General features: G+C 37.5%; 6 protein-coding genes across 6 annotated transcripts; 4 read left to right on the top strand and 2 right to left on the bottom strand.

Annotated features, from left to right (window-relative positions):
* Positions 1 to 241: 241 nt before the first annotated feature.
* On the bottom strand, positions 242 to 6,342 carry LOC140792700 (uncharacterized). Its single transcript, XM_073143857.1, has 12 exons — positions 5,760 to 6,342; positions 5,096 to 5,279; positions 4,942 to 5,010; positions 4,749 to 4,847; positions 3,787 to 3,866; positions 3,010 to 3,709; positions 2,229 to 2,917; positions 1,069 to 1,153; positions 934 to 985; positions 769 to 818; positions 659 to 706; positions 242 to 541 (listed from the first exon to the last, which is right to left on the bottom strand). Exons 1-12 carry the CDS (start codon positions 6,116 to 6,118, stop codon positions 365 to 367), a joined length of 2,592 nt encoding a protein of 863 aa, XP_072999958.1. The 5' UTR covers positions 6,119 to 6,342; the 3' UTR covers positions 242 to 364.
* A 1,350-nt stretch (positions 6,343 to 7,692) lies between these two features.
* LOC140798833 (probable U6 snRNA-associated Sm-like protein LSm4) lies at positions 7,693 to 11,203 on the top strand. Its single transcript, XM_073152914.1, has 7 exons — positions 7,693 to 8,017; positions 8,183 to 8,224; positions 8,338 to 8,436; positions 8,552 to 8,629; positions 10,314 to 10,356; positions 10,672 to 10,839; positions 10,943 to 11,203. The coding sequence occupies exons 1-7, from the start codon at positions 8,015 to 8,017 to the stop codon at positions 10,963 to 10,965; spliced, it is 456 nt and encodes a 151-aa protein (XP_073009015.1). The 5' UTR covers positions 7,693 to 8,014; the 3' UTR covers positions 10,966 to 11,203.
* A 606-nt stretch (positions 11,204 to 11,809) lies between these two features.
* On the top strand, positions 11,810 to 15,559 carry LOC140788517 (uncharacterized). The gene is made up of 3 exons (XM_073137786.1): positions 11,810 to 12,327; positions 15,042 to 15,163; positions 15,280 to 15,559. The coding sequence occupies exons 1-3, from the start codon at positions 11,994 to 11,996 to the stop codon at positions 15,385 to 15,387; spliced, it is 564 nt and encodes a 187-aa protein (XP_072993887.1). The 5' UTR covers positions 11,810 to 11,993; the 3' UTR covers positions 15,388 to 15,559.
* A 434-nt stretch (positions 15,560 to 15,993) lies between these two features.
* On the top strand, positions 15,994 to 17,032 carry LOC140788534 (universal stress protein A-like protein). Its single transcript, XM_073137805.1, has 4 exons — positions 15,994 to 16,239; positions 16,372 to 16,466; positions 16,687 to 16,805; positions 16,945 to 17,032. The coding sequence occupies exons 1-4, from the start codon at positions 16,041 to 16,043 to the stop codon at positions 17,030 to 17,032; spliced, it is 501 nt and encodes a 166-aa protein (XP_072993906.1). The 5' UTR covers positions 15,994 to 16,040.
* A 474-nt stretch (positions 17,033 to 17,506) lies between these two features.
* Positions 17,507 to 19,769, top strand: LOC140802601 (universal stress protein A-like protein). Its single transcript, XM_073158146.1, has 4 exons — positions 17,507 to 17,687; positions 18,538 to 18,632; positions 19,168 to 19,286; positions 19,652 to 19,769. The coding sequence occupies exons 1-4, from the start codon at positions 17,507 to 17,509 to the stop codon at positions 19,767 to 19,769; spliced, it is 513 nt and encodes a 170-aa protein (XP_073014247.1).
* Positions 19,770 to 19,946: 177 nt separating this feature from the next.
* On the bottom strand, positions 19,947 to 23,225 carry LOC140788524 (translationally-controlled tumor protein homolog). Its single transcript, XM_073137794.1, has 5 exons — positions 23,065 to 23,225; positions 21,234 to 21,307; positions 20,993 to 21,121; positions 20,734 to 20,891; positions 19,947 to 20,231 (listed from the first exon to the last, which is right to left on the bottom strand). The coding sequence occupies exons 1-5, from the start codon at positions 23,090 to 23,092 to the stop codon at positions 20,114 to 20,116; spliced, it is 507 nt and encodes a 168-aa protein (XP_072993895.1). The 5' UTR covers positions 23,093 to 23,225; the 3' UTR covers positions 19,947 to 20,113.
* Positions 23,226 to 23,516: the final 291 nt, after the last annotated feature.

The following is a 23,516-nucleotide window of genomic DNA, read 5'->3' as shown; positions in this document are numbered from 1 at the left end:
AGCTATAACACCTATTTTAAAGTATCAAAGAAGTTTATGATATACGAATGATTTCGAATTATGAGTACTTTTGAATTCGAATTCCATCGATGTCTATTTAACTAGAACACTTACTAAATTCTCATCTCTCTCTCTCTCAATTTTTTTTTTAAACAAAAAAGGCTATAGCAGAACCATCACTGCCCTAATTAATGTAAAGTACCGCAAATCAAGAAGAAAACTTTCAAGATAACCAGTTCGATTTGGCAATATAAATGGATTGAAAGGAATGACTTTGCTGTTCCAGATATACATGTCAATTTATCAATAAATGTATGCTTTAGAATTGACAACATTGAGAGAATTTTCTTCCAGCAGCTTAAGCTCACACTAGCTGCACCACAGCAGTAACTCGCAAGGCTCCACCCTGTAGGAGATCTGCAAGCTCATCAAATAACAGCGCAGTGCGCCAACCCCACCCCTTCGGAGCTTTAGGTAGAAGCGTGCCGGCCTGCTTAAAGCTTCCAAACACCATAACTTCCCTCTTTGATGGACAAATTAACTGTGAACAGCAATTATCGCGATGGGTTCATGTACTTGTAACTTGTAAATATGGCACCAACAACTAACAGCAGGACCAAAAGAAATGAAATAAAAAGGGCCATGAGAAGTAATTTACCTGGTAGCGGGCTGTCACCTTCTCTCTCGAGTCTATGTACATTTGCACCTGAGAAAAGAAAAGTTAGTGGATAGAACATCAAGGATGATTACCATAGCATATGAACTGACCTTCCTTAAGGAATCAGTCATCTCAGCCTTGCGTCTGTGGAGAAACAATCCTGCATACCAATTGTTTCAAAGAAGTGGATTAGTTTCTTCCTTCCAGTTATTCTACTTATAATGATGTAATTACTTAAAATGCTCCAGTACGATTATATTCAGAGGACATATTACCAAGTGTGCGACGTCCTTGAGGGTCTTCATCATTAAATGCCTGAACACTCACCTATAACAGACTCAAGCTTTTTAGTATTAACATCAGAAAGAAAAAAGATATTCCTGCAGAAACAGACGAGCAAACTTACAAACCTTCCACAGTGAACCTGCATAGAAGACTTCCAGAGAATGTTTAACTTGGCCATCAGTAAGCCTGTGCACATCTTCAAATTCCACCCTAATTTCAGGAGAGATTATCAACTTAGTTACTACTATAATCATTTTACCAAGGAAGTGCCTTGCAAGTGGATGTTAAATTAATACTTAACCATCTAACGGTAGCTGAAGTGATTGCCTACAAGTTGACAAACTAACAGTTTTATTGCTACTAAATGCTAAAAAGAGATGCATTCTACAACTAGAATTTCTCAGGCAGCAAAACAAAAAGGGGGAAAAAAGAATCATCCAGTGTAAAAAAAGTGTTATTATAAGAGGATGAATCCTGTAAATAGCACATTTTGGATTCAAGTGCATAATCTGGAGTCTGGACTTCCTTTCATCCTAAACCCCTCTAAACTAGGGAATCAGAAGGATATTATGTCCTATAACTATTTAATTCCAATAATTCATACCTTGAAGTGCCATATAAAAGGCAAAGGCTTTAATAGTCAACAGTGACGTCCCTCGACGGTTACTCAAAAGTCAAAACATCTTTTTTAAGGGCCTGTTTGGTTTGAGTTCAAGGAGGATCCCTGAACTGGTTCAGAGATCTCTAACTTCTTAGTTCAATAACCAAACATCTTTTTTATTTATTTTTATACCTAATTAAGTTCACTTTAAAAAAATCAAGACTAAGAAATAAGACCAACTAATTAAATTCGGAGCTTAGCCTCAAACCAAACAAGCTCGAAAGAAATAACAGAAAAGTGAACACTATATCCTTTCAGAAGTTATCAAAGGATGGTCAGATTAATATCAACCAACAACTGAAAAGATGGGTGTACTCATGATATATGCCCCTATGCCTTGTGCCAGAGTTATCATTCTCTCAGCATGGCATGCGCCGATTGTTACAGACAATCTCTACAGTTAATACTTGGATAAAGTTCATCTTGAACACCAACCATGCTAATTTAAAAAAGCCAAGTTATCAGGCTGTGGCAGAAAATTTTATCCAACATGATGATTATGGAAGAAAAGGTATCAACCTAGCCTAGACCACCCAATTAAATATTAGGGACTTCCTTGCATGATTTATGCAGGATAGTATCATCAAGAAACTTAATAGGTCAAAAAGAAGAGTGAAATTTTACCCAAAGCGAAATGGAGGGAAGTGACGTAGTGGTGTTTTCATATCCAAGGATATGGACGAACCCTCAGAACTTTCCCAATCAAGTCCAAGAGCATGTTCCTGTGGTTCTAGCATCTGTACTGAAATCCCAGCAGAAGCACTCGAAACAGAGGCAGCCCCACCATATCTATTTTGCAGATCTGGTTCATAGACTCTTGCTGTTTGCTCATTGTTAACATGAACGGAATTGTTACCGTGGCTAAGACCAACCAATGCAGTTAGGCCATCTCCTGAAATTTCACCATTAAGATCAACTCTAGGTTCTGATTCATCATTAGCAACTGACTGCTGGCAATTTCTGTTTCCTGTCCCAAATGGAACACGGGAGAAAACATAGCGTGTTGGTAGCCAAGCTGTACCAGACACGTATGTGGTCCCTCGCCCTATGCCTGCGAGTCCATCAATTGCCCCTCTCACGTGAACACGCACAGGTCCAAATAAACCACTCCCATCACCTTGTGCCTCTGCAAGGTAAATGTTACCAATATTGCCAGAAGTAACATTTCTATCATGCTCCTGCCTGTAATAGCCCCTTGGACTGCCTCCATGTGAATATCCATACGCCTGTCTACAAGCACATATGTTACTTGTAAGACAGCAATTTCTGCAAGTATCAGCACCTACTGCTTGCACTCTGTGACATAGAAGCATCTGCATGAATAGATAAAATGCTTTAGACATTATATCCTCCTAACCTCAAATTCTAGCCACAAAATTTAAGTGTTTTGCATGGAAATCCTTACCTGTAGCCAAAGACCATCGTTGACAGCTTTGCATGGAAATCCTAATTCTTCTAGTTGCTTCCTAACATTTAGAAGTGCCTCAAAGGACATATTAGAGTAGAGGAGAGAACCACCTTCAAATATATTCACAAATGCATCATATTCATCACCATTTACACAAGGGTTTCCCGTGGAACTTTTAATTTGTCTCCTACCTACTATCCTGCCACCCCATGTTGGCATGCTGCATCTTCCCCAATCATTAGGCATGGCTTCATTTATAAACCTGCTCGTTGAGGAGCAGTCCCTAGACTGATCCCCAGGGATCCAGGTATTACTGTTTAAATGGTAGCATGTGCTTTCTCCTGCTGGTCCTTCAGTAGCAGTATCATTATCCCTTGCTCTGATTGTCTCAACACCAATCTGTGGTTCAGCATAAGAACAGGATGCTCTTACTGAATTTGTGTCAGCTAAAGAAGTCAATGTGATGGGTTTCTCCATTTTGAGCACATATTGTGAATCTTGCACTGGTTTAGAGCAAGTTGTTTCTTGAACTTGTACTGGTTTGGAATGAGCAACGGATGCCTCAAAGTCTACCACATAATCTGGAAGCTCATCTCGAGTATTTTGAGCACTTTTATGTCCTAAGTTCTCTTCCCCAGCATGTGCTGCCTCCGAAATGGCACATTTTGCTAGTAGTGTGCATAATGCTAGTTCAAACCTTCCAATAATTGAAGATTGATGAATTATGGTCACGAGTTATGGGAACAGATTGCAGGTTAATGGTATGTTACATACCGTTTCTCCTCATTAGGTACCCATAGTTCATCTGATGTAAGGAGCACATGCAAAGTTTGAGAAGAAAGTTTTGGGAGAACCTACATTCAAAATCATATTTGGAGTAACACACAAGTTAATACAAAGGGAAGCAGAACGAGGCAAACAGGAGAATACAGAACAAGTAAACAGCCAGTTTCTCTTGTAGTATAAAAGGAAAAGAAATCAAATCTACAATATTAGACTACTTCCTGCAGAGTGTGTAAAAGATCTCAATGACTTCCTAACTGAGGTGGGAAAAAATGCTTTTATATGCTATTTATTTAACATAAGAAATTAGCCTAAATAAGTAATTTCACATATCATATAATATATATATATACATATATATTAGTTTGGCTACACAATTTATGTCAAGGATTGGAATCATTGCATGATGTAGATCAACATCAAACATAGTGAAACATTATTTGGCTGGTCTAGTAAAGATCTTAGCCATTAATTTCAACACAATCTGCACGTAAAATAATTTTCTTCAGAAAGATTTTATTGCCTTTAGTATGAATTCAAGAGAACCTCAGGTCAACCACCTAGTATCGACAATTGTGCCCCCTTAAAATGCACTTATGCACTCTGCCACCTAATATTGAGTTACTATGAAATAACTTACTATGAATGTTGGTCCCCTACTGAGCAGTGAGCTCATTAGACACTTCCAACATTTCAATGCAAAAGTTTCTACTCAACTATCTCCATACTTCCTCATAAGGCTTTCAAACGAGCATGTGTGCATTGAACACAAAAGGCAGATGTTATTCCCTCAAGAGGATCAGATCCTAAGTACTGTGGAGGATGTTAAGAGAAAATTAAAGGACTAGTTGTAATTGAGTTGTGTTTGTAGTACTATTTAACATAGAATCCTAGCAAGAATATCATGTACATGAGACACAGAAATTGACATGATCCTCATGCATTCTACATGCCTCTCTTAATTCCATGGTGGCACTTTGACAAAGGTAACCCCAGCAAGCATTTCGAACGCGTTCTCCATGAATACCGTAATCTTGGCTTTCTGCAAACACCTAACAATGAAAGCAAATGTAATCAGACTAAAAGTACCCTGAGATTTCATTTCACCAAAGCAGGCAAGAAATTTTCCAAGTAATTGGAATTTACCTGGTATTGCAAAAAGTTTGATATCCACAGCTCAGAAATGATAAAGTCTGTGCAAATTGCACATAAATGCTACAAGAAAATCCTATTAGGAATCTAAAATAATAGAATGACAAATATATAATCGAGAGCCCACTAAATAAAAAATTTCAGAAACCTGAAGGTCAAGAAAAGAAGCAGCAGCAAGAACTCGGAATGCATTGCTATCATTTAGCTTGGGTTGGTGTCCGTATAGATAAGCCAAAGCTATAGAAATCGCCTCTGAGTTGACATTAGCATCATCTATATGCAAGACTACAGTCGGCGCTCCAGCCTCCTTCCAAGGACCATGGAGCATATTCCTGCCAATTGATCCCAAAATTCCGGATCAGAGAATTGTTTGCCACTGTTCATGACATCAAAGATATACTCTCTTTAACAGAATAAAAACACTAGATATGCCAAACTACGGGATAATCATTAGCACTGCCTATGACAAAGCATTTAGGACTTCCAGATACTGGTTTTTCCTTAGTGTACTTCATATTTTTTTACAAAGAAGAGTAAAAAGGGAGTGTTGAGGCAATGATAAAAGGAGAATTGAGGAAAAGCAGGTGGTCGGGAAGTGTATTAACCTAATTTTCCATGTCCACTATCCCAAATAAAAACAGATTGCATGCTACTATCCTAAAGTTCCATTTTTCCCAACCAGAAGCTTCCTAACACAAGGTCGCTACTTGATTGACCCCCCCCCCCCCCCAAAAAAAAGAGTCACATTTTCCAATTAAACCCATCCAAACTTCCAAAAATGAAAAATCAACAACTCCCTCAACCCAACTCGCCTGAAGTAGGAACTACGCGAAAGGATGAGGCGATGGAGGCGGTACGTGGAGCCCATCGCCTGCACCGCAACATCCGAGAAAGCGCCCGAGTTGAACCCCTCCGCCTGTATGTGCTCGCAGAGCGAGGCGAGGTTGCAATCGATAGCTCTGAGATCGCCTCCCCCTTCGCGATCGTCATCGGACGGCTGGGAAGGCTGCGGCGGGGGCGGCGGTGGGTCCGGCAGTGGTGGGACGGTGGGCATTCCTGCGGATCGCCGGCGGCCGGCAGGTAGGTGCCGTGGCCGTGGGGGGTGCGGAGGCGACGGTTCCAGCTCTATCTGCGGCGATACGTGTTGGGCTTCGGGGGAGATGGGAGGCATTAGGCGCTATACAAACCTTCTCCCTCTATAATCCATATATCTTTCTCTTCCTCCCTCTAGTGTTAGAGAGAGCGGTAGTGAAAGGCAGTTAGGGTTTTGATATAATTTAGAGATGGGAGGTCGGAGGTTGGAGATGAATTAATCGGAGTGGGGTCGAAAATGGGAGGGGAAAGAGTCGGAATGGAAGGATGAGGACAAGAGAGGGGGAGGTTTTTCCCTTCTATTGTATTAATTTATTAAACAAAATCGAATCTAAAATACTTATATTAATTAATAGTCACCAGAATGTCACAGACATTAAAAGAAAGATTTTTCTAATTTCCTCGTAATCTTCAAAATCGAAATTCCTCGTAATTATTTTAAAACTTATCCTCATAATTACATTTTTTATTTTTATTTTTATTTTTTATTTTTTATTTTTAATCTCCCGAACAAAGTGTTGAAGATAATAAGAAATTTCCTCAAATTTGCTATTTTGTTATTTAATATTTATTAGATGTTGATGAGATAACGTAAGAATAGAGAAAAGTTACATGTATTATTTTATTTTTCCTTTTCTACTGCTTTCTTCTTATTTTTTCTAATTGTTATTTAACTAATAAAATAAAAGGTTAATAAGAAATAGTTGTGAGATAACTAGTCTCGTTATAATCAATAAGAGACTAATTATCGAACCACTATCTTCAATTAATTTCTTATTTTATTAATTAAAAAGTGATTAAAAAGATACATCATAAGAAGAATAAAAATAAATATTAATAAGTTTGGCAAATATATTAACAAATTTTATTGTGTTTGTCTACGGACAGTAGAATTTACATACTTTGTAATTATAATTTATATATAAATAAATAAAAATTGTGTGTAGTCATGCTTTTAATTATTTAACTAATTCTGATTATCTCACTATTATTTCTAAGCAATTATAAAACTTGTATAAAATAAATGAAAAATAGTAAGAGATAGAAGAATAAGCAACAGAAAAAAGAAAAAATAATAGAAGAAGAATACGAAAAATATATTAACAACTTTCATAAATATAATATAATTTTATAAATATATTAATAATTTCTATTATTTTTAGTAGAATTTATATAGAAATAAATAAAAATCATGCAAAATCATATTTTTAGTTATTTAACCAATTTTAATCATCCCACAATATTTTTAATTAATCTCTTATTTTATCATTTTAAAAGTTATTAAAGAAACTTGTAAAAAAAATAGAAGAAGAATAATAATTAAGAACAAGAAGCAACAATAGTAAAAAAAATATTAACAATTTTTGTTATTTTTTTATACACCGTAGAATTTACATATTTCATAATTATAATTTATATAAAAATAAATAATAATCATACATAGTCATATTTTTTTATTATTTAACTAATACTAATTCTTTCAGCACTATCTCCAAATTAATCTCCAACATTATTAAGTAAAAAATAATTAGAGATATTTGTATAGAAAATAAAAAAATTGTTTAAGAGATATAAATTATTATTATTGTTATTAAGAATAGTAATGACATATATGATATTTTGAATTGTCGTTTCCACGCACTCATATGTCGTAACGATAAATACGACCAAGTAATTAGTGTTAAATACTCTAAGCCGCGACGGAGAGGTTCTGCCTACTTGGCTTTGCCGTCCTCTTCTTACGTTAGGGCTCAGGAATCTTCTCTCCCAGAAAGACTAGGGTTCTTCCTTCCACAAATATTATAACGGGCTTTTGGTCCAGCATCTTCGTCCAGTCCTCAAAGATCTTAGTTCCATCTCTATTACGACGTGCGGATTTGGGAGTTTTCGATCTCGTTATATCTCTTGCAATCCGTCTTCTTCGTTGCTGGGCTAGTATTGACTTTAGCTCATTTGATCTCCGGAACTTGGAAAGATGGTACCTTTTCCCGTTTCTTCTAATTCGATTCGATTCGATTCTGTAGCATTAGGATTGTTTGCTGGGTTAGGGTTTCTTTTTAAAAAATATATGAAAAGTTCTAATTTTTCGGGAAATTAATCATGTTTTTGTATTCTAAAATTGAAAGTTTTGTAATGTTTCCAGCTTCCTCTGTCGCTCTTGAAGACAGCTCAAGGGCATCCTATGGTAAGGCAGATCAATTATGTTGTGCTTATTTATTTGATATAGGATAGTTTTTTTTTTTTTTCTTTCCTTCCCTTTCTTGCCGTTTAGATTGATGCGTCGAATTGATGGTTTAGCTTGTGGAGTTGAAGAACGGGGAGACATACAATGGGCACTTGGTGAATTGTGATACCTGGATGAACATTCACCTTCGAGAAGTTATTTGTACTTCAAAGGTGTTCTTTTATAATTTTTGTGCTTTCTTAATGCTTTAAGTTATCTTATACGTGTCTGCTGGGGATAATCTGGCTTAGTTTTTTTGTTTCTTATAGGATGTCGTTGTGATTGTAGGATGGTGATAGGTTTTGGAGAATGCCGGAATGTTACATCCGTGGGAACACTATAAAGTATCTTCGAGTTCCTGATGAGGTGTGCATTCCAAATTTTTAAATGCATTTCACATGTAGTTTTATTATGAGTAGTGCAAAGGAAATATTTGAGCTGGTATTTGTTAATTATGTCTCATGTTACTTCACTGTTTAACTTAGATTCCTTCAGGATACATGGTGGAAGATGTTATTGCTGATCTAAAGGAACTTTTATGGGTTCTAGAGAAACAATATGAATTTTTGCACATTCATCTTCACATGGATAAATGTGCTCATCCCTTATGTATCTTAAATTTTGTGTCCCTTTTCTTATGTCCTAGATGTTTGGACATATCTGATTTCTTGTTACACTTCCTCTTCTGCACTCCATTCTTGTTAGCAGTACAAATTTGGTCTAAGTGAAAGTTGCTATAACTAGCATTCTTCCTTTTTGCACAAGAGCTATAAGAATGTTGATACTTTCAGAAATATGAGTCCTAGTTAGTAGTTACCAATATGACAACAATGAAAAGCCTTGTTGACCGTAATAGTAATTCCTTTTTTTCTCCCTCTCAGTCTTTTTTACATTGGCACACCACATGGCTAATTGGAGACTTCCAGAACATTGCTTATTGTCAGTGACATGGATTTTTGTTGATTTTTTTTTCTTTTATTTTTCTATTTCGTTTTGGGTGGGATTGAGTCAGTTGACGACTAGTTGGCTCTAAATTTCAGCTGCTCAAGTTAAAAAATTAATCTGCCGTCCCAATTTAAGGAAGTCTTTCTGAACGAACCTTACATCTTCTGTTCACATTGTCTGGACATTTGACTAGCAAGTTCTTAGGCCTTAGACTCAAGTCATTCAACCATTTGATCATGGGTTGAACCATTGAAGCATAATAGATTATTCTTTGGATACTGGTGGTTTATTATTTCATCATCCCAGCTATCTTACTAGCACGCTGGAAGTATTATACATTCATCCTCTTGTTTCTCCTGTTTCTCTTAAGCTACTGGTGTATCGTATGAGAAGGAATTCTACGTCTACAACTTCATGTGTCGAATGAGCTCGCTGGTTCACAAGCTACTTGGACTTAACTCAAGATGCAAGCTCAATTTATAACTGTTGGTTCATTTGTTGGAGGATCCAAGCTTAGCTTACTCTTGCTTGGTTATTTTCAACTCATATAATTGCTTGACAATAAATTATTTGGCATAAATTCTGGCTGTTTTATCTTGCTTGCCTATTATTGCATGATTGGTTGATTTGTATTTTGTAAATAAGCAAATTTAGGAGCAGTACCGGTAATTTGTTAGCTAACATGTAGCCAATTGAACTCTGCATAAGCTTAGGGAAGAATTCATGAAATGATAAACGTATGGAAACATATGGGGTATTATGATGTTATTAGCATCAAACATGTTCTATGTTTGCTTTAGAACTCCATGTTGGGTTTTAGTGTTTGGCCCACAATATTGAATAAAATGTCCATCTTGAATCTACCCTCTTGTCTTGTCTGCCCCTCAAAATTTTGGTTGAGCTGGTGAAATAATTTCTACTACTTCCATGTTATAAATACCCTCATCAATTCAAACCCCCCCATCCAGAATTCATGTGACGGTATACTGTCTATTATATGATTTCCATTTGCTTCTATTCAATCCTACATTTGTCTGATGACTCTGATCACACTGTATCATCCTTTCCTCTGCTTGCTTACCAAAGTTGCTCGTTACGTGCTCAGGTGATCGACAAGGTTCAAGAAGAAACCTCAAAGAGCCGCGCAGGTAATTTTCTTAAGCCTCTCTTGTACTTCAATATTTCAAGAGAATTTTATCTGCTAGGAGAGGCTTGACTCCTTTAATTAACAAGGTCATAGATCGAATTTTATTGCTTAGAAGTGCCAGTTACAGCATTTAAAACAAAATTGGACAGATGCAGTTGATCACAATTAAATTATTGATTGTGCCCATCTATAAAAGGGTTAAATTGTCACACCAACCAGAGATGCTAGTTCTGTCATCTATGCAGCATTTGGACATACTCTGGTGTTTCCTTTTATCTCTTTATTGTCCTGATACCTGAATCATCTCTCTGCACAGATAGGAAGCCACCAGGTGTAGGCCGTGGAAGGGGCCGAGGAAGAGAAGATGGTGGTGGTGGGAGCGGGAGGCCTGCAAAAGGTATTGGCCGTGGTCAAGAGGATGGAGGCAGCAAAGGTGGTGGCCGCGGAAGGGGTGGAGTTGGTGGCAGAGGTGTTGGTGGCCGAGGTACGTAGCACCAATTCATTCATTGATTTTTTTTAAAAAAAGGGTGCTAATTTTACCTTTAAATAAGTAATGGTAATTTCTTTGTTTGGGGAAAAATTAACAGGTGGAGGACGTGGCCGTGGCTGATGAGGATCAAGTGAAGTAAAATGCCATCTTTTAGAGGCGTCTCATTAAGTTGCATAGTTAGCTTGTTGTGTGAATGCTGAATCGTAGGATGCACGGTTGCTCTGCTTTGTGTGATTGAAGAAAACCCTAGAGAACCTTTTGTCAATGATAGGAAGAGATGAGGGAACTATGTTATTAGCCTTCTTTCTGTAGACATTAAATCAGTTGGATACCTGAGAAGTTCTAATCTTTATTTTTATTTTGTTTTGTCACAACGCTTACTTTTCTCCTTGGCATTTTACCAAATGCAAAATAGGTGGGCACAACCACTGGCTATCTCATCTTAACTGTGACAAGCTCATTATCTTGGTGAAATTATATTTTAACCTTATTATGGTCTATATATTTAATTTGAAGATCGATATAGAGAATTAAATGAACTTTTAAACATATTTAAAATAATATTGATTAGATTTTAGACAGAATGTATTTGTTATATATTTATTATTTGAAGTCTAGTATGTTAAAAAAATTTATAATTTTATCGTTAATAAGTACCTGATGAAAAAAAAATATTAGTTTTCAGTTTGGATAAAATATAATTATAACTTTCACAAATAAAATTATGAAAAAAATTTAAGGAGTAAAATATCACAAACAAAACTAGGAAGGGTCTTTCACTCGCGTGTTGATTGACAAATGTTATACATAGTCATTATAGATAAACAAATCAAATGTGAGTTATTCCAATGGGATCCCACAGAACAATAGAGTTATCACGTTTGCTATCCGTTTTATCTTTATTCGTGTCGGAATAACAACAATAGACGGCTGATAAGATTATGTACCTATCCGGTTCGGCCCACCAATGGAGAGTGGAGACAAGCTCGGGAGCCCAAGGCCTAGAAGTTTTAGAAGCATGCCACGCACCTCCCCCCACCTCTCGCGTCCAAGTCGCCACCCTCGAACAGTATACCCCGCTTCAAAACCCTAGCCTCTCCGAAAAACCTAACCTAACCCACGAAGAGCTCGAGAAGAGAGGGAGTTCGATGGGGAGATCCCGGCGCAAGTACAAGAACTCGCGGCCCAAGGTCCGCGTGGGCCTCCCTAGGAAGAATCCTGGCGTCTTCAAGCCTGCAGTCACCATCCCGCCGTCGCTCGCGGCCGCCGTCGCCGAAGAGGACGCGAAGGGGTGGGATGCGAAGGGAAGTGTCATACGCAACTACCGTGCCTTCGGCGTCGTCTCCAACCCCAACTTCCTCGGAGTCCGCGCCCGGACGCCGCAAATCGTGCAGAGCTCCTCCCTCCAAGTGCCCGAAAGGGAGGTCGCGCCCGTCTCCGAGTTCGACCCCATCGACAGCGGCAGTGACCTCGAGAACGACGGTTAGTTGACCAATTAGTGTTCGCCCCCCTAAATCTTGACTTGACTTTTTGATGGTCCTATAGCTTAAAGTTTGATCTTTCTTTTTAGTTGTTAGTGCAAGTTATGATTTCTCTAATTTATTCTCACGATGTAGTAGAATTTGGTAGTATTGAGTAATTGAGGATGATACGCTGAAACCTTTAGTTATGTTGTTATACAACTGTTAGGTTAAAGCTCGGGATCCATGTTGCATTGTGATTTAGTTTCTTTATTTGTCATGTGGAAATTCCATATTTATCCACTAGGGGTGTTAAAGAACTGAGCCTGGCTCTAGCTCAGGCTTAGATTCAAATTAATTTTGAGCCTAGTTTGATATTTAGGCTTGACTCAGCTCAACTTGAGCCTAGCACGAGCTTAGGCCCGAGCCGAGCCCGAGCCTGATTGGAGGAAGAGGAGGAGGCGGATGGAGAAGTAGGCCGAAGGAGGAGAAGATGGCTTGCCGAAAGAGGAGGATGGAGGAGTACGTGGCGGCAGCGCCTTGCCGAAGGAGGAGGAGAACAAGAACACCCTTTCTCTTCTCATCTTCTTGTCCTTTTTTTATTAGAATCCTGGTGAGATTATATGTATAGAGGCTTCTAGAAAATGGATATGAATAAAGAAAACGAGTTGAATATCATTCACCTTTTAATCTAAACATTCCAGAAAAATTTAGTACATAATTGGGCTTAAAATAGTACAGAAATAGTATCATAATTATGATAATGGCAGTTGAAAGTAATTTTTAGCTACATAAAGCTAATAATAAAAAGATTTTCATTTCGTTCCCAAATAATTTTGTTACAAGGAGAGGGTAGATTGGAAAAAATTAACCCACTTCACTACTTGCCTTGTCCATTAAGTGCAAGTATGCAATTTCTCAATTTGCAAGGTGTCTTGTCTTCTTGACTAATGCAATAAGTTAAGAGTTTTGTAGCTAGGTTATAGGTTGCGTGTATAACAATTAAAGCAATGTGGGTGTAAATGAGCCTATAATGCCGAGCTTGAGCGAATTGGCTTAGGCTCGGCTCGAAATTTAAATCGAGTTGAAAAAATAAGCTCAGGCTCGACTCTGTTTGAGCAAAGTCGAGCCCGAGCCTGAGCTTCAACCGAGTTGAGCATGAGCCAAGCCCGAGCCACTCATTTATTTTGACACTCCTACCATCCACCCATTGTAAATGATCTCCTAATTGAACAAATTTTCTGTCTTCCGTATCTATATTAGACTGACTGCATTTTAGTTCAGTATACTTTGTTATCATGTGATCTTGGAAATGGGCTTACTAGTGATGGAGAATAATTTGATATAACTTGTTTTTAAAATATAAACTTCTCTAGCTCCATAATCTAGTATCTCTTGAATAGGGAGCAACAAAAGTAGTATCTCGATAGTAAATAGCAAAAGCAGTTAAATTCTCATTATACACTGAAGCAGTAGGATTCTAAGGTTATTTGTACGAAAAAAGAGGATTTCAGCTGGTGATCAAAATTGACCTAGTAGAAAATTTTAATCGCTCTTTTGGGTTTTAGACATCCACAATCGCCATCTAAGTCTAGTCAGCATTTGGATTGTTTAGACTTTAGAATGTCGTATAGGATTCTCGTAATTGTCTTCCACTGCATGCTTTCTCATCGATGATTCAAATCAATTGACACAACCTTGAATTCAGATGTGATCCTGTAAGTCTATGCTATACATGGTGAAGTTGGGATTATTTCCAGGGTTCTTAGCTCGTCAGAGAACATCTCCTTGGTTTATCTATTTTTGATCTCTTATCTTATGTGATTAGTCAATGAGAAGCTGATTTCAAGTTTTCAACTAATATCTCTATATGCTCGTGGTCTGTGAAACGTCAAAAAGTAAGAGAACCCAAACTCCCAGGAGTAGTCCTGATTACTAGACCTTTCTGGCATTTTTAGCTGCCTAGTTGGCAGATATATTCCTTTGTTCATATGGGTGCTATATATATATATATATAATTTCTTTCTATTCTTAAACTGAGCTACTATGGGTCTGTGTTTCTCCACTATTTCCTTGTCCTCCAAGTGTTGTGCTCCTCTATTTAGAAACGTTGATGAGATTTATTAAGTCACTCTGAGAAACTACCTGTTTAGAGTCCCATACCAGATGCAGTTCTATAAGCTTGTTAAGCTGGCTTCAATGAATGTAATCCTACTGTTTTGAACACGGAGTCAAATAAAGCCAATTTCATGTGTACTTGAGAGCCTCCTGCATATCATTTTCCATTACCCTCTTGGTAGTTTCCCTGTTGTGTCTGGCTAACTTGCTTCAATACTTCATGAGGTGATACTATGAGTTTTTCATCTCGTCCTCTCTAGCTTCTGCCTTGTTACGTAGCCAGATTCATGGCATGCTAGTTTATGTTGGCACGGCCTAGTTATGCATCGGATGCTACTTCTGAGACTTGCACCAACTTGATAATCTGTCTAGGTCTCACTCTTGAGTGAAATCACTGATTTATAGTGGAATCCTGTGGAAATAACGTATTCACCAATGGCGGCATGGATGTGGACATGCACATTAAGACTCTTTTCTAGTCGATGTTATATAGTTGGGGAGTAAGGGTTCGGTTATTGGTTGTAATTAGCAGATTCAGTGACAAAACCTTGTCTTGCTAATTGTTAACCATGGAAATAAACCTATTTTACAATTTATTTCTTCTTCCACAATATGTAGATCTGAAATATGTTCTTGGAAAGAAGAGGAGGGATGGTAAATCTGCGCCGCTGCCACCGCTGACAACCATGCAGCGTGCTCACATTGGCAGACTAATAGAGAAGCATGGAGAGGACTATGAGGTGAGCTTACCCTATTGTTATGCTATAAATGATCATCCCTTCCTTGTAAAACTGCCTTTGGATATCTATCAACTTTCTTAGGCATGGTGAAGTAAATGATGGTGCTTTTTTTGCAGGCAATGTTCAGGGATACAAAGCTGAACTCTATGCAGCACTCCGTGGCTATTCTGAAGAAGCTATGCCAAAGGTATCATGTGAAGGGAAAGCACTTCATCGCTTCATAGTCCCACTTCTATAACCATCCTGTGGTTGTCTTGGTTGTGCCTCCTTGAGTGCTCAAGGGAAATTTTGTGCTGATGTTTCATGAACTCTTTCTATTGAGAAAGTACAATTAAGCTTGTAATACTTGTTCGAACCAAGGTTTAGTAGTAGAAATCTACTGTTCTTTTATTAGAAGTAGGAAATTGTATACATCAACAATATAGTGAGTTTTTAATCAATCACAATCCTCTAGAAATCTTAATACTAAAAAATGGTCTTTTCTGACCTGATGAAAAGACGTTGCTTATCGGTCTATAGGTAAATTAGAGAAATATATTAGATTCCTCTCCTCATTCTCTTTACTAATAGGATAGGCAGTTAAAAGAGTTCAAAAGAGACTTGTTTTGAAAAAAAATAATAATAAGTTTAGAAGATAGATCTGAGAAAGCTTGGTTTAGTCAAATACTCTAATATATAATACTGCGGATATACACGTGGAAAGGATAATAACTATTATTATTAAATATAACATTGTAAAGAAATCAAATGTAGGAGCCACGTGGCAACAAAATCCACGCGTCAATTACCATTCTCTTTTGTTTGTCCACGTATCGTGTCGATCACTCTTAAGAACCGTCGCAATGCTCCGCCATAATACTCTGCGAGGTCGGGAAAAATGACGGCGCCGGCGTCGATGGAAGCGGAGGTGCTGAAGACAGTGGTGGTGGTAGGAGTCGACGAGAGCGAGCATAGCGAGTACGCCCTCGAGTGGACACTTCACCGTTTCTTCTGCGACGCGAGCCAGGGATCGTTCAAGCTCGTCGTCGTCCACGCCAAGCCCTCGCCCGCTTCCTTCGTCGGCTTCGATGGTCCCGGTAAACTAATGCCATCCTATACTTCTCCTATGGCTCATTGTTCGTTTCCCATTGGGATTTTCTCTGGATCGGCTATTCTGACTTGATGAGTGATAAAAATCGCTCCTTTTTGGGGTGGGTGGGTGGGCTCAGGATCTGCGGACATGCTGCCGTTTGTCGACGCGGATCTCTGGAAGGTGGCCGAGATGGTGGTGGAGAAGGCGAGGAAGCTCTGCCTCGCCAATTCGGTATGCATTCTGATGACCCCTCAGAGAAAATAGGTGTAATTTAATTATCCCTATAAATAATTGAACACAAACAGGAAACACAACGATTCCAGACTCTAAATTGGTTTGAAGCATTAGTTGTAATACTCCGCTAGAGTTCATTTTGCTTTCTCGTGTACCCTTCCCTTTTCCTTTCCATATCAAGCAAAAGAATCACTTGTTGATGAACATTGGCACACAGGTTAGTGCTCTTGTTGAAGTGGTGGAAGGAGACGCAAGGAATGTTCTCTGCAACGCAGCTGAGAAGCACCAGGCAGATATGTTGGTCGTTGGAAGCCATGGCTATGGAGCAATTAAAAGGCAAATCTTTTTCCTTTCCTTTTCTTTTCTTTTCTTTTCTTTTTAACTTCTATAATATGAGATTAGTTTGTTAATTAACGTCATCTTAATTCCACCTGATGCGTTCGTTGCCTTTGTACGTATGCATGGCTGCATGCAGAGCGTTCCTGGGAAGCGTGAGTGATTACTGTGCTCATCAAGCACCGTGCTCCGTTGTTATTGTGAAGGGACCCAAGCAGAAGCAGTGAAGAGGACCAGACCTCTTTGTATTTAGTGTATAGCTTAGCTTATGGGGTTGTACAGTTTTATCGAAGTAATGGTTCCTAAATCCTATATCTCATCTTCGGTTATCAGTGCTTCGTTTGATTCTCCCATGTCTGAATACTTATTTTGAGTTGATAAAATACACCAAAAATTACAATTTATTAATAATAATAATGGAGTTAGTCTCTTCCTTTTCTCCACTGGGTTAAATCACGATAGTAAAAAGAGAATATCCCGTATTAAATCTTTTAGTTTAGCGGTTTATGCGTATGTTCAGAGAACGTACAAAACGGTAATAATTTGAGGGGGGCCATGTAATGGCTCTCGTGGGTCTCCAGCTAGATGGCCAAAGATCCACGTGGCAGTATCTACTCATCTGTTGTAGTCCACGTAACGTCCAGCTCAAACAAAATCTAAGCGGTCTGGACATCGACAAAACCACTTGGGTTGGAAAAGAAATGGCGGCGGCTATGGCGGTGGTGGTGGTGGGGGTCGACGAAGGGGAGCACAGCGAATACGCCCTGGAGTGGACTCTTCGCCGCTTCTTCTCCGGGTCGAGCTCAGGGTTGTTTAAGCTCGTCGTCGTCCACGCCAAGCCCTCACCAGCCTCCATCGTCAACCTCGATGCGCCCGGTGACGGTACCACCATTGTCGTTCTAAGTTTTTCTCATTTTGCACCCTGTCTTCTCTATTTATTACGGTTTAGGTCCTGTTTTGTCCTCTCTAATATTTTATTATTAATATTTTTTTTTTTTAAATTGTCACTGAAAACTTTAAGATGTTATAATTGCGACTATATTTTCTAAAATATTATAATTGCTACGGAAATCAGTCGATTCTTTCGAAATTGCTATAATGATTAAATTTTTGAGAATTAATTTTTTAACAAAATATTTATAGAGTTTTCTTAACGTATTTTGTTAAAGTTAACAAACATCAAAATACTTTTCTTAGTGTGTATAATATTCATCAATAATTTTTATTTTGCATGAACAAGATTGTTTTTCATGTATTATAATATTGGGTTAAAAATGAATAGTTTTTAAACATTTTATAGAAGGACAAAATAATCTTTTTTAAATATTCTAGTTGTGACTGATTAGATATAACTAAACTAGCAAAATGATATTTTAAAAAACCACAATGATTTTATTGATAATTATATTACTATATTAAATAATATAGTGGTAACTATGATATTTTTAAATTAAATTACCAAAGCCCGTTACATTTGTCTTTAAATTGTAGGTAATTAAATTTGTGAATATTTTTCAAGATTTTTATTGTTAGTGTGTCATACACTATTGTTTTATTATAATAGTGCTACCGATCCAACATCGGTGTATCAAAAGTAGTTTTGCTTATTTAATTCACTATTTGTTGTTCTTCTTATTTTTCTCATTTTAAAGTAATAGAGTTTGATTTGTAACATATATCCCTTTTTGATCTTGTATTGGATTTTTATCGCACCATTCTGGGGTGGGTGCAGGATTTTCCGAGATTCTGCCATCTTTGGATGTGGAATTGAGGAAGATAGGAGAGATGGTTGTGGAGAAGGCAAGCAAGCTTTGTCTTACCAATTCGGTAATTATTCTGGTATTCTAGAGGTTTTTTTCCTCTGTGTTCAAGATTTTAGAAGCAGGGGAAGGGTTTTAATTCAATTGAGTTTGAGTTTGAGTTTGGCTGTAATCTTTATTCTTCTAGGATTAGTGCTAGTGTGCTACATGGATGAAACTAAATAGCTTTTTTTTTTTCTCAGTTTTGATTAGTTCATAGTTTATTTAAATGGTTAATTGCACATAGACCCAAACAACTATTATTCATTTTAACATAATTTTTTTTATTTTTCTTGTAAAATAAAAGGAAACATAAAACTTTTTAATTTTATTTTTCTTGTAAAACTAATATAAAATTATCGTCCATTTTTACAGAAAACTTTGACATACTCAACTATCTATATCTTTCATCCTTTAAACCGTGTTAACGGAAAATAGGCATTTTGAAGATTTTAGATAGTTAATGAATCAAAGTGCTAAAAAAAATAAATGAGTAAATTTATGAGAAAATAGCTAATAGTCTAAATGTAATTATCCCTTACTAAAACTGCCACAGCCCACAGGTTAGTGCTGTTCTGGAAGTGAAGGAAGGCGACGCAAGAAATGTTCTCTGCAAGTCAGTTAAGAACCACCAGGCTGATATGTTAGTGGTGGGCAGCCATGGCTATGGAGCAGTTAAAAGGTCTATTGTCTTCTCTCTTTCTTTTTTTCCCTTTTCTTTATTATATTCTTGTGCAAGAATTCTTGACGATTCGTGGTACCAGTGCGATAGATTAAGATTAGGCAACTGGGAATTTTGTGGTATAACAACAGTTTGATTATCTAAAATTTCGCTATTTGCTCTCACATTGTTCAACCTTTCGAAGATAAGCCTGCTGATTCTTGTAAGCAGGAGAACGTTAGACGTGAACTTTATACATGAACTTTAGCGGAGATAGCTTTTCCAGCTCTTACTTTGTGATCTTGTGTTAGTTTCGTATTAAAGACCTTCAGATGGCTAAAAATACAATCATACGGTGCAAGAATATTTGATGCTTCTCTTTGCAGAGCATTGCTGGGAAGCGTAAGTGACTACTGTGCTCACCATGCTCACTGCACCGTGGCCATTGTGAAGAAACCCAAGCAAAATGAGAGAGAAGCAGTCTCCACGACTACACATAAATAGTAACGTATAAATAAATGAGTGCAAATGTGTGAGATGCCAACTTATTTATATTAATGATATATGTAGTTTGCCTTTGAGAATTGAATCATAGTGTGATGCGTTTTCCACAAGCAACGGAAACGAGAAGTCAAAGTTATCATGTGTGCCGAATGCCCGAATCCATGCCAAGAGACGAAGTTTACTAAATAGAATAGCAATTTATTCCACCATAAAATAAATAAATTCCAAAATACACGCACTAGCAAAATCCAATCACGAGCATAGAGAGAACGGAAGGCGAGCAATACTCGGTCTGCAGTAGTCAACCTAAAAATGGAAGACCAACGAGGTAGACATGGATCCCTTTAGCATTTGACCTCCTTCAAGGAATAAGCGAAGTAGAGGAATGTTGGATCAGTGGCGCCTTCTTTGTAGTATGCGAAGACCATGCTGCCATCATCATGCATGCTCTCACCCACAAAGCTGTTAAAATAGATGGAATAACTTCAGTGAATGAAGATGAACAGTTTCTTGGCTACCATTAAATAGTTATCAGGTTGAAATTGTCTACATCTAACCATTTGCCAGAAAAGTTGAACAAACTGGGCAGTTAACTACTTGTGAGGACAGCAAAAAAAGAAAACCCCATGCATGAATTTCAGATCATAATACACTACTTTTCAGGATTATGGATATTAGTAATTATAATCTATGACCAAGGAGATGGTAATTTCCATAGGCGCCAGTGGCAAGACATACTGAACTGAGAAGCTATGTACCTTTACAAGCAGAGCATATAATCATACCAACAGAAACACATTTCTGCAGTATTATTCATAACTACTTCCACAACATCACTAACACCATTAAGAAAATCATAATCTTAACTGACTAATGCTATACAACAATCAGCACACAACTACACCAATCAAATATCAGAATCAATTCTTCAAAAAATTAAAAGAGAATCCAATAGGTCACTTACAACTGTAGGTCGCTAAGCTTTGGAAGCAAATACTTGGTAGCTCCTTCAATGTGCTTCTTGAATAACTCCTGTTTCTCGGAATCCAATTTAGGAGTCAAAAGTTTGATGTACCGCTTCATGAAGGTCACAAACTGTTTCTTATCAAAAGATGGTTGCTCCTGTGTGAACAAGAGGAGTTGGCATCACAAATTATAATTTTATTTTTTTCCGCACATTTATTAAAGATCATATTCACAAGAAAAGAAAAACATGTAGCAACCTGAAGTCGAAAGGTGTCAACAATATCAACCACCTTCACAGCTTGGTCATCAACTCCTTCATCTTCACCGGCACCTTCAGCAGAAGGGTTTGCACCGATGTCTACATCAACAGCTCCTTGAACAACCCACTGCAATTTAACAGAAAAGTATAAGATCCAGAACACTCAAAATTAGAAAGGGATTTCAAATTCAGAAAGTATTGCAATATCAGCATCATATGAATAATAAAGCTAGGTTCACCTTTCCCTCAACTTCCCATAGCATGCCATTTTCAATTTCCTTGTAAGGAAAGGAATCTGACAAAAGCTCGTCACCTGAAATATACAAATACCCATAATCTTTAAATGATTTCCAAATTACAAACACATCTACCTATTAATCATTTCTAAGCAGCAGATAATAGCAGGAGATTGAGTGGACAATATACACACCACACTTTTCATGTACACCGTCAAATAAAACAATTCTCAACATAGAATTAAACCACACAGGCATTCAGAAGAATATGCTAGCACACAATCAATATTTAATAATTCTCAGATTCTATATGCAAGTATTACAGTATTCTTGTAAGGAATTGTAGACGTGAATCCTTGAGATATAAATTCTAATGATTGCTCAGATAGACGAAGGCTTCTGATAGTATCTGGATGAGCAAAATAAAATAAGTACCAATAATGACAAAATGAAAAGAAAAAACTTAACAGTAGAATTTATTGTTTTCAGAAGAACAGCAGAGTCCCACATAAGCAACTGAAGCTCTGCCTCGGTTGCATCTTGTTACAAATATCTAAGATAAAAACTATCGGATATGCTGACCTACTATTTCCATACCCAGACAGCATTCACCTGAAAAACTAAAACCCACATAACTGAATAGCTTTAACTGGTGATGAGTTCAAAGGTACTTGACTACTTCCTATAGGCATAGAAGAAAAGCCAAAGGGGCAGACATGAAGTCCTAGGTAAAATATAATTAACCCACATTTCCTGCATTTGCTTTATTATTTGATAGCATCCATGATGATCCATCTGTTGAAATGAGGTTAAATAATAATGTTTGTTTAGCTATGCCTTCTTGCACACTTGAGAAGATTTAACCCATAGCAGCACATTACTTTCATTATTGACTAAGAAAAACACAATGATGCTCCTAGATTACTTTCTCTTCTCTTTAAAGAGCCACCCACAGGTACATAGTAACACTAATTTTTCTTCACACAGTTTAATTAACGAACTAAAACAATTCTACTGGACAACCAAATGCAGCCACTTATGAGTTAAAACATATTCTAAAGAATATCATAATAAAATATCTCAGAGAAGCCTCCAAGGTTTCTCTGCCATCTTCTATATGGAGAAGCCATTTCAACAATCTAGGAGTTGTTTGTAAGAACATGCATAGCACTTGTCCTATGCAGTACAACAAGATCACTATTTCTGAAAGATAACACTTTTCCATTGAATTACCCAAGTCAAACAATAAGCCAACCCCTCTTGTGCTCTTTAAGATACAAAATTGAGCATCACAAACTTATTGAATTATGTGCTAACATATTTAAGAGCATCATTACACTATACATCAACTCTTCTCCTGCCTACTATTCTATCCTTCTCTCCTAAATGTCTTCAGACCCTAGTGAGCCTTTGAGACCATCGTACACTTCAGCCAAAGAATAACATCTCTTATGTCTATTCTTACTTTCAGGGTAAAACAGCAGGAATATACGAATTCCACTGATGATCCTCTTTACAACTACCTTAATATCGATCTAACTTAAAAATACCAAGCTATTTCCCTAGCATCCATCTCAAGAACTACACTGAAAAGAGAGTCTAGAAGAGAGTAAATTATCATAAACTTCCCTGAAATCTATCAAATATAAGTACGCATGATCTAACTAAATGCAGACTTCCGGAAACAACATCAGGCATCACGTACTCACAAAAACCACTAATAGATGACATTGCTCCTTCAGATCCAACGCTTAAAAGCAAAACAAGCAAAGAAAAAGAAGAAGAATAATAATCGCGTTTAAGGAAGAAAACACGCAGATTCACGAATCCATACCTGTGAGGAGATCCTGATAGACAAGCATGATGTCTCACTCTCCGGAGCAAACCCTAACCCTAGCTCGAGAACAGGAGGCGGAAGAGGAGAGAGAAAAGGAGGGTGGAAGCGAGGGCGACGCCGTGGTTTATATAGGCGATGGAGGAGGTGGAGTCCTCCTCGGTTTAGGGTTTCCGAATCTATTATTAACGCTTTTAAGAAACGCCTAATCAGTACGGGCTCTTCTCTGGACCGTCCGATCTTTATAATTACGAATTTCCTTGATATCCGGAGTATCAAGTCAACGTAGAATTCAATAATGAAGTGATAGTCTAACACTGTCCTGTTCTAAATAATGCTGTATTTTCCAATAATGCCCCTGCTTTTGTTTCCATGGTTTTTTTTGTTTAAGAAACTCGCCTATTTTAATAAATTAATTTCAGAAAATAAAACCTATCATGGAAATGAAAACC

The sequence above is a fragment of the Typha latifolia genome, chromosome 1 (genome assembly GCF_019914945.1).
Source record: "Typha latifolia isolate L0001 chromosome 1, TyphaL0001v2, whole genome shotgun sequence".
Taxonomy (NCBI): Eukaryota; Viridiplantae; Streptophyta; class Magnoliopsida; order Poales; family Typhaceae; genus Typha; species Typha latifolia.
This window is presented reverse-complemented; position numbering and strand designations above follow the sequence as displayed.

Coding starts and splice junctions, on each gene's coding strand:
- LOC140798833 (XM_073152914.1), top strand. Junction 8,630..10,313: donor ATCTTCGAGTTCCTGATGAG/GTGTGCATTCCA, acceptor TTACGTGCTCAG/GTGATCGACAAGGTTCAAGA. Junction 10,357..10,671: donor AACCTCAAAGAGCCGCGCAG/GTAATTTTCTTA, acceptor CTCTCTGCACAG/ATAGGAAGCCACCAGGTGTA.
- LOC140788517 (XM_073137786.1), top strand. CDS start 11,994: ATGGGGAGATCCCGGCGCAAGTACAAGAACTCGCGGCCCAAGGTCCGC. Junction 12,328..15,041: donor CAGTGACCTCGAGAACGACG/GTTAGTTGACCA, acceptor CACAATATGTAG/ATCTGAAATATGTTCTTGGA. Junction 15,164..15,279: donor AGCATGGAGAGGACTATGAG/GTGAGCTTACCC, acceptor CTTTTTTTGCAG/GCAATGTTCAGGGATACAAA.
- LOC140788524 (XM_073137794.1), bottom strand. CDS start 23,092: ATGCTTGTCTATCAGGATCTCCTCACAG. Junction 21,308..23,064: donor CTATCAGGATCTCCTCACAG/GTATGGATTCGT, acceptor TGTATATTTCAG/GTGACGAGCTTTTGTCAGAT. Junction 20,232..20,733: donor AAGCTTAGCGACCTACAGTT/GTAAGTGACCTA, acceptor CTATTTTAACAG/CTTTGTGGGTGAGAGCATGC.
- LOC140792700 (XM_073143857.1), bottom strand. CDS start 6,118: ATGCCTCCCATCTCCCCCGAAGCCCAACACGTATCGCCGCAGATAGAG. Junction 5,280..5,759: donor TCGCGTAGTTCCTACTTCAG/GCGAGTTGGGTT, acceptor ATCAATTGGCAG/GAATATGCTCCATGGTCCTT. Junction 1,154..2,228: donor TTCCCTCCATTTCGCTTTGG/GTAAAATTTCAC, acceptor TCCTGAAATTAG/GGTGGAATTTGAAGATGTGC.
- LOC140802601 (XM_073158146.1), top strand. CDS start 17,507: ATGGCGGCGGCTATGGCGGTGGTGGTGGTGGGGGTCGACGAAGGGGAG. Junction 18,633..19,167: donor AGCTTTGTCTTACCAATTCG/GTAATTATTCTG, acceptor CACAGCCCACAG/GTTAGTGCTGTTCTGGAAGT. Junction 19,287..19,651: donor GGCTATGGAGCAGTTAAAAG/GTCTATTGTCTT, acceptor TTCTCTTTGCAG/AGCATTGCTGGGAAGCGTAA.
- LOC140788534 (XM_073137805.1), top strand. CDS start 16,041: ATGACGGCGCCGGCGTCGATGGAAGCGGAGGTGCTGAAGACAGTGGTG. Junction 16,240..16,371: donor CGTCGGCTTCGATGGTCCCG/GTAAACTAATGC, acceptor GGGTGGGCTCAG/GATCTGCGGACATGCTGCCG. Junction 16,806..16,944: donor GGCTATGGAGCAATTAAAAG/GCAAATCTTTTT, acceptor GGCTGCATGCAG/AGCGTTCCTGGGAAGCGTGA.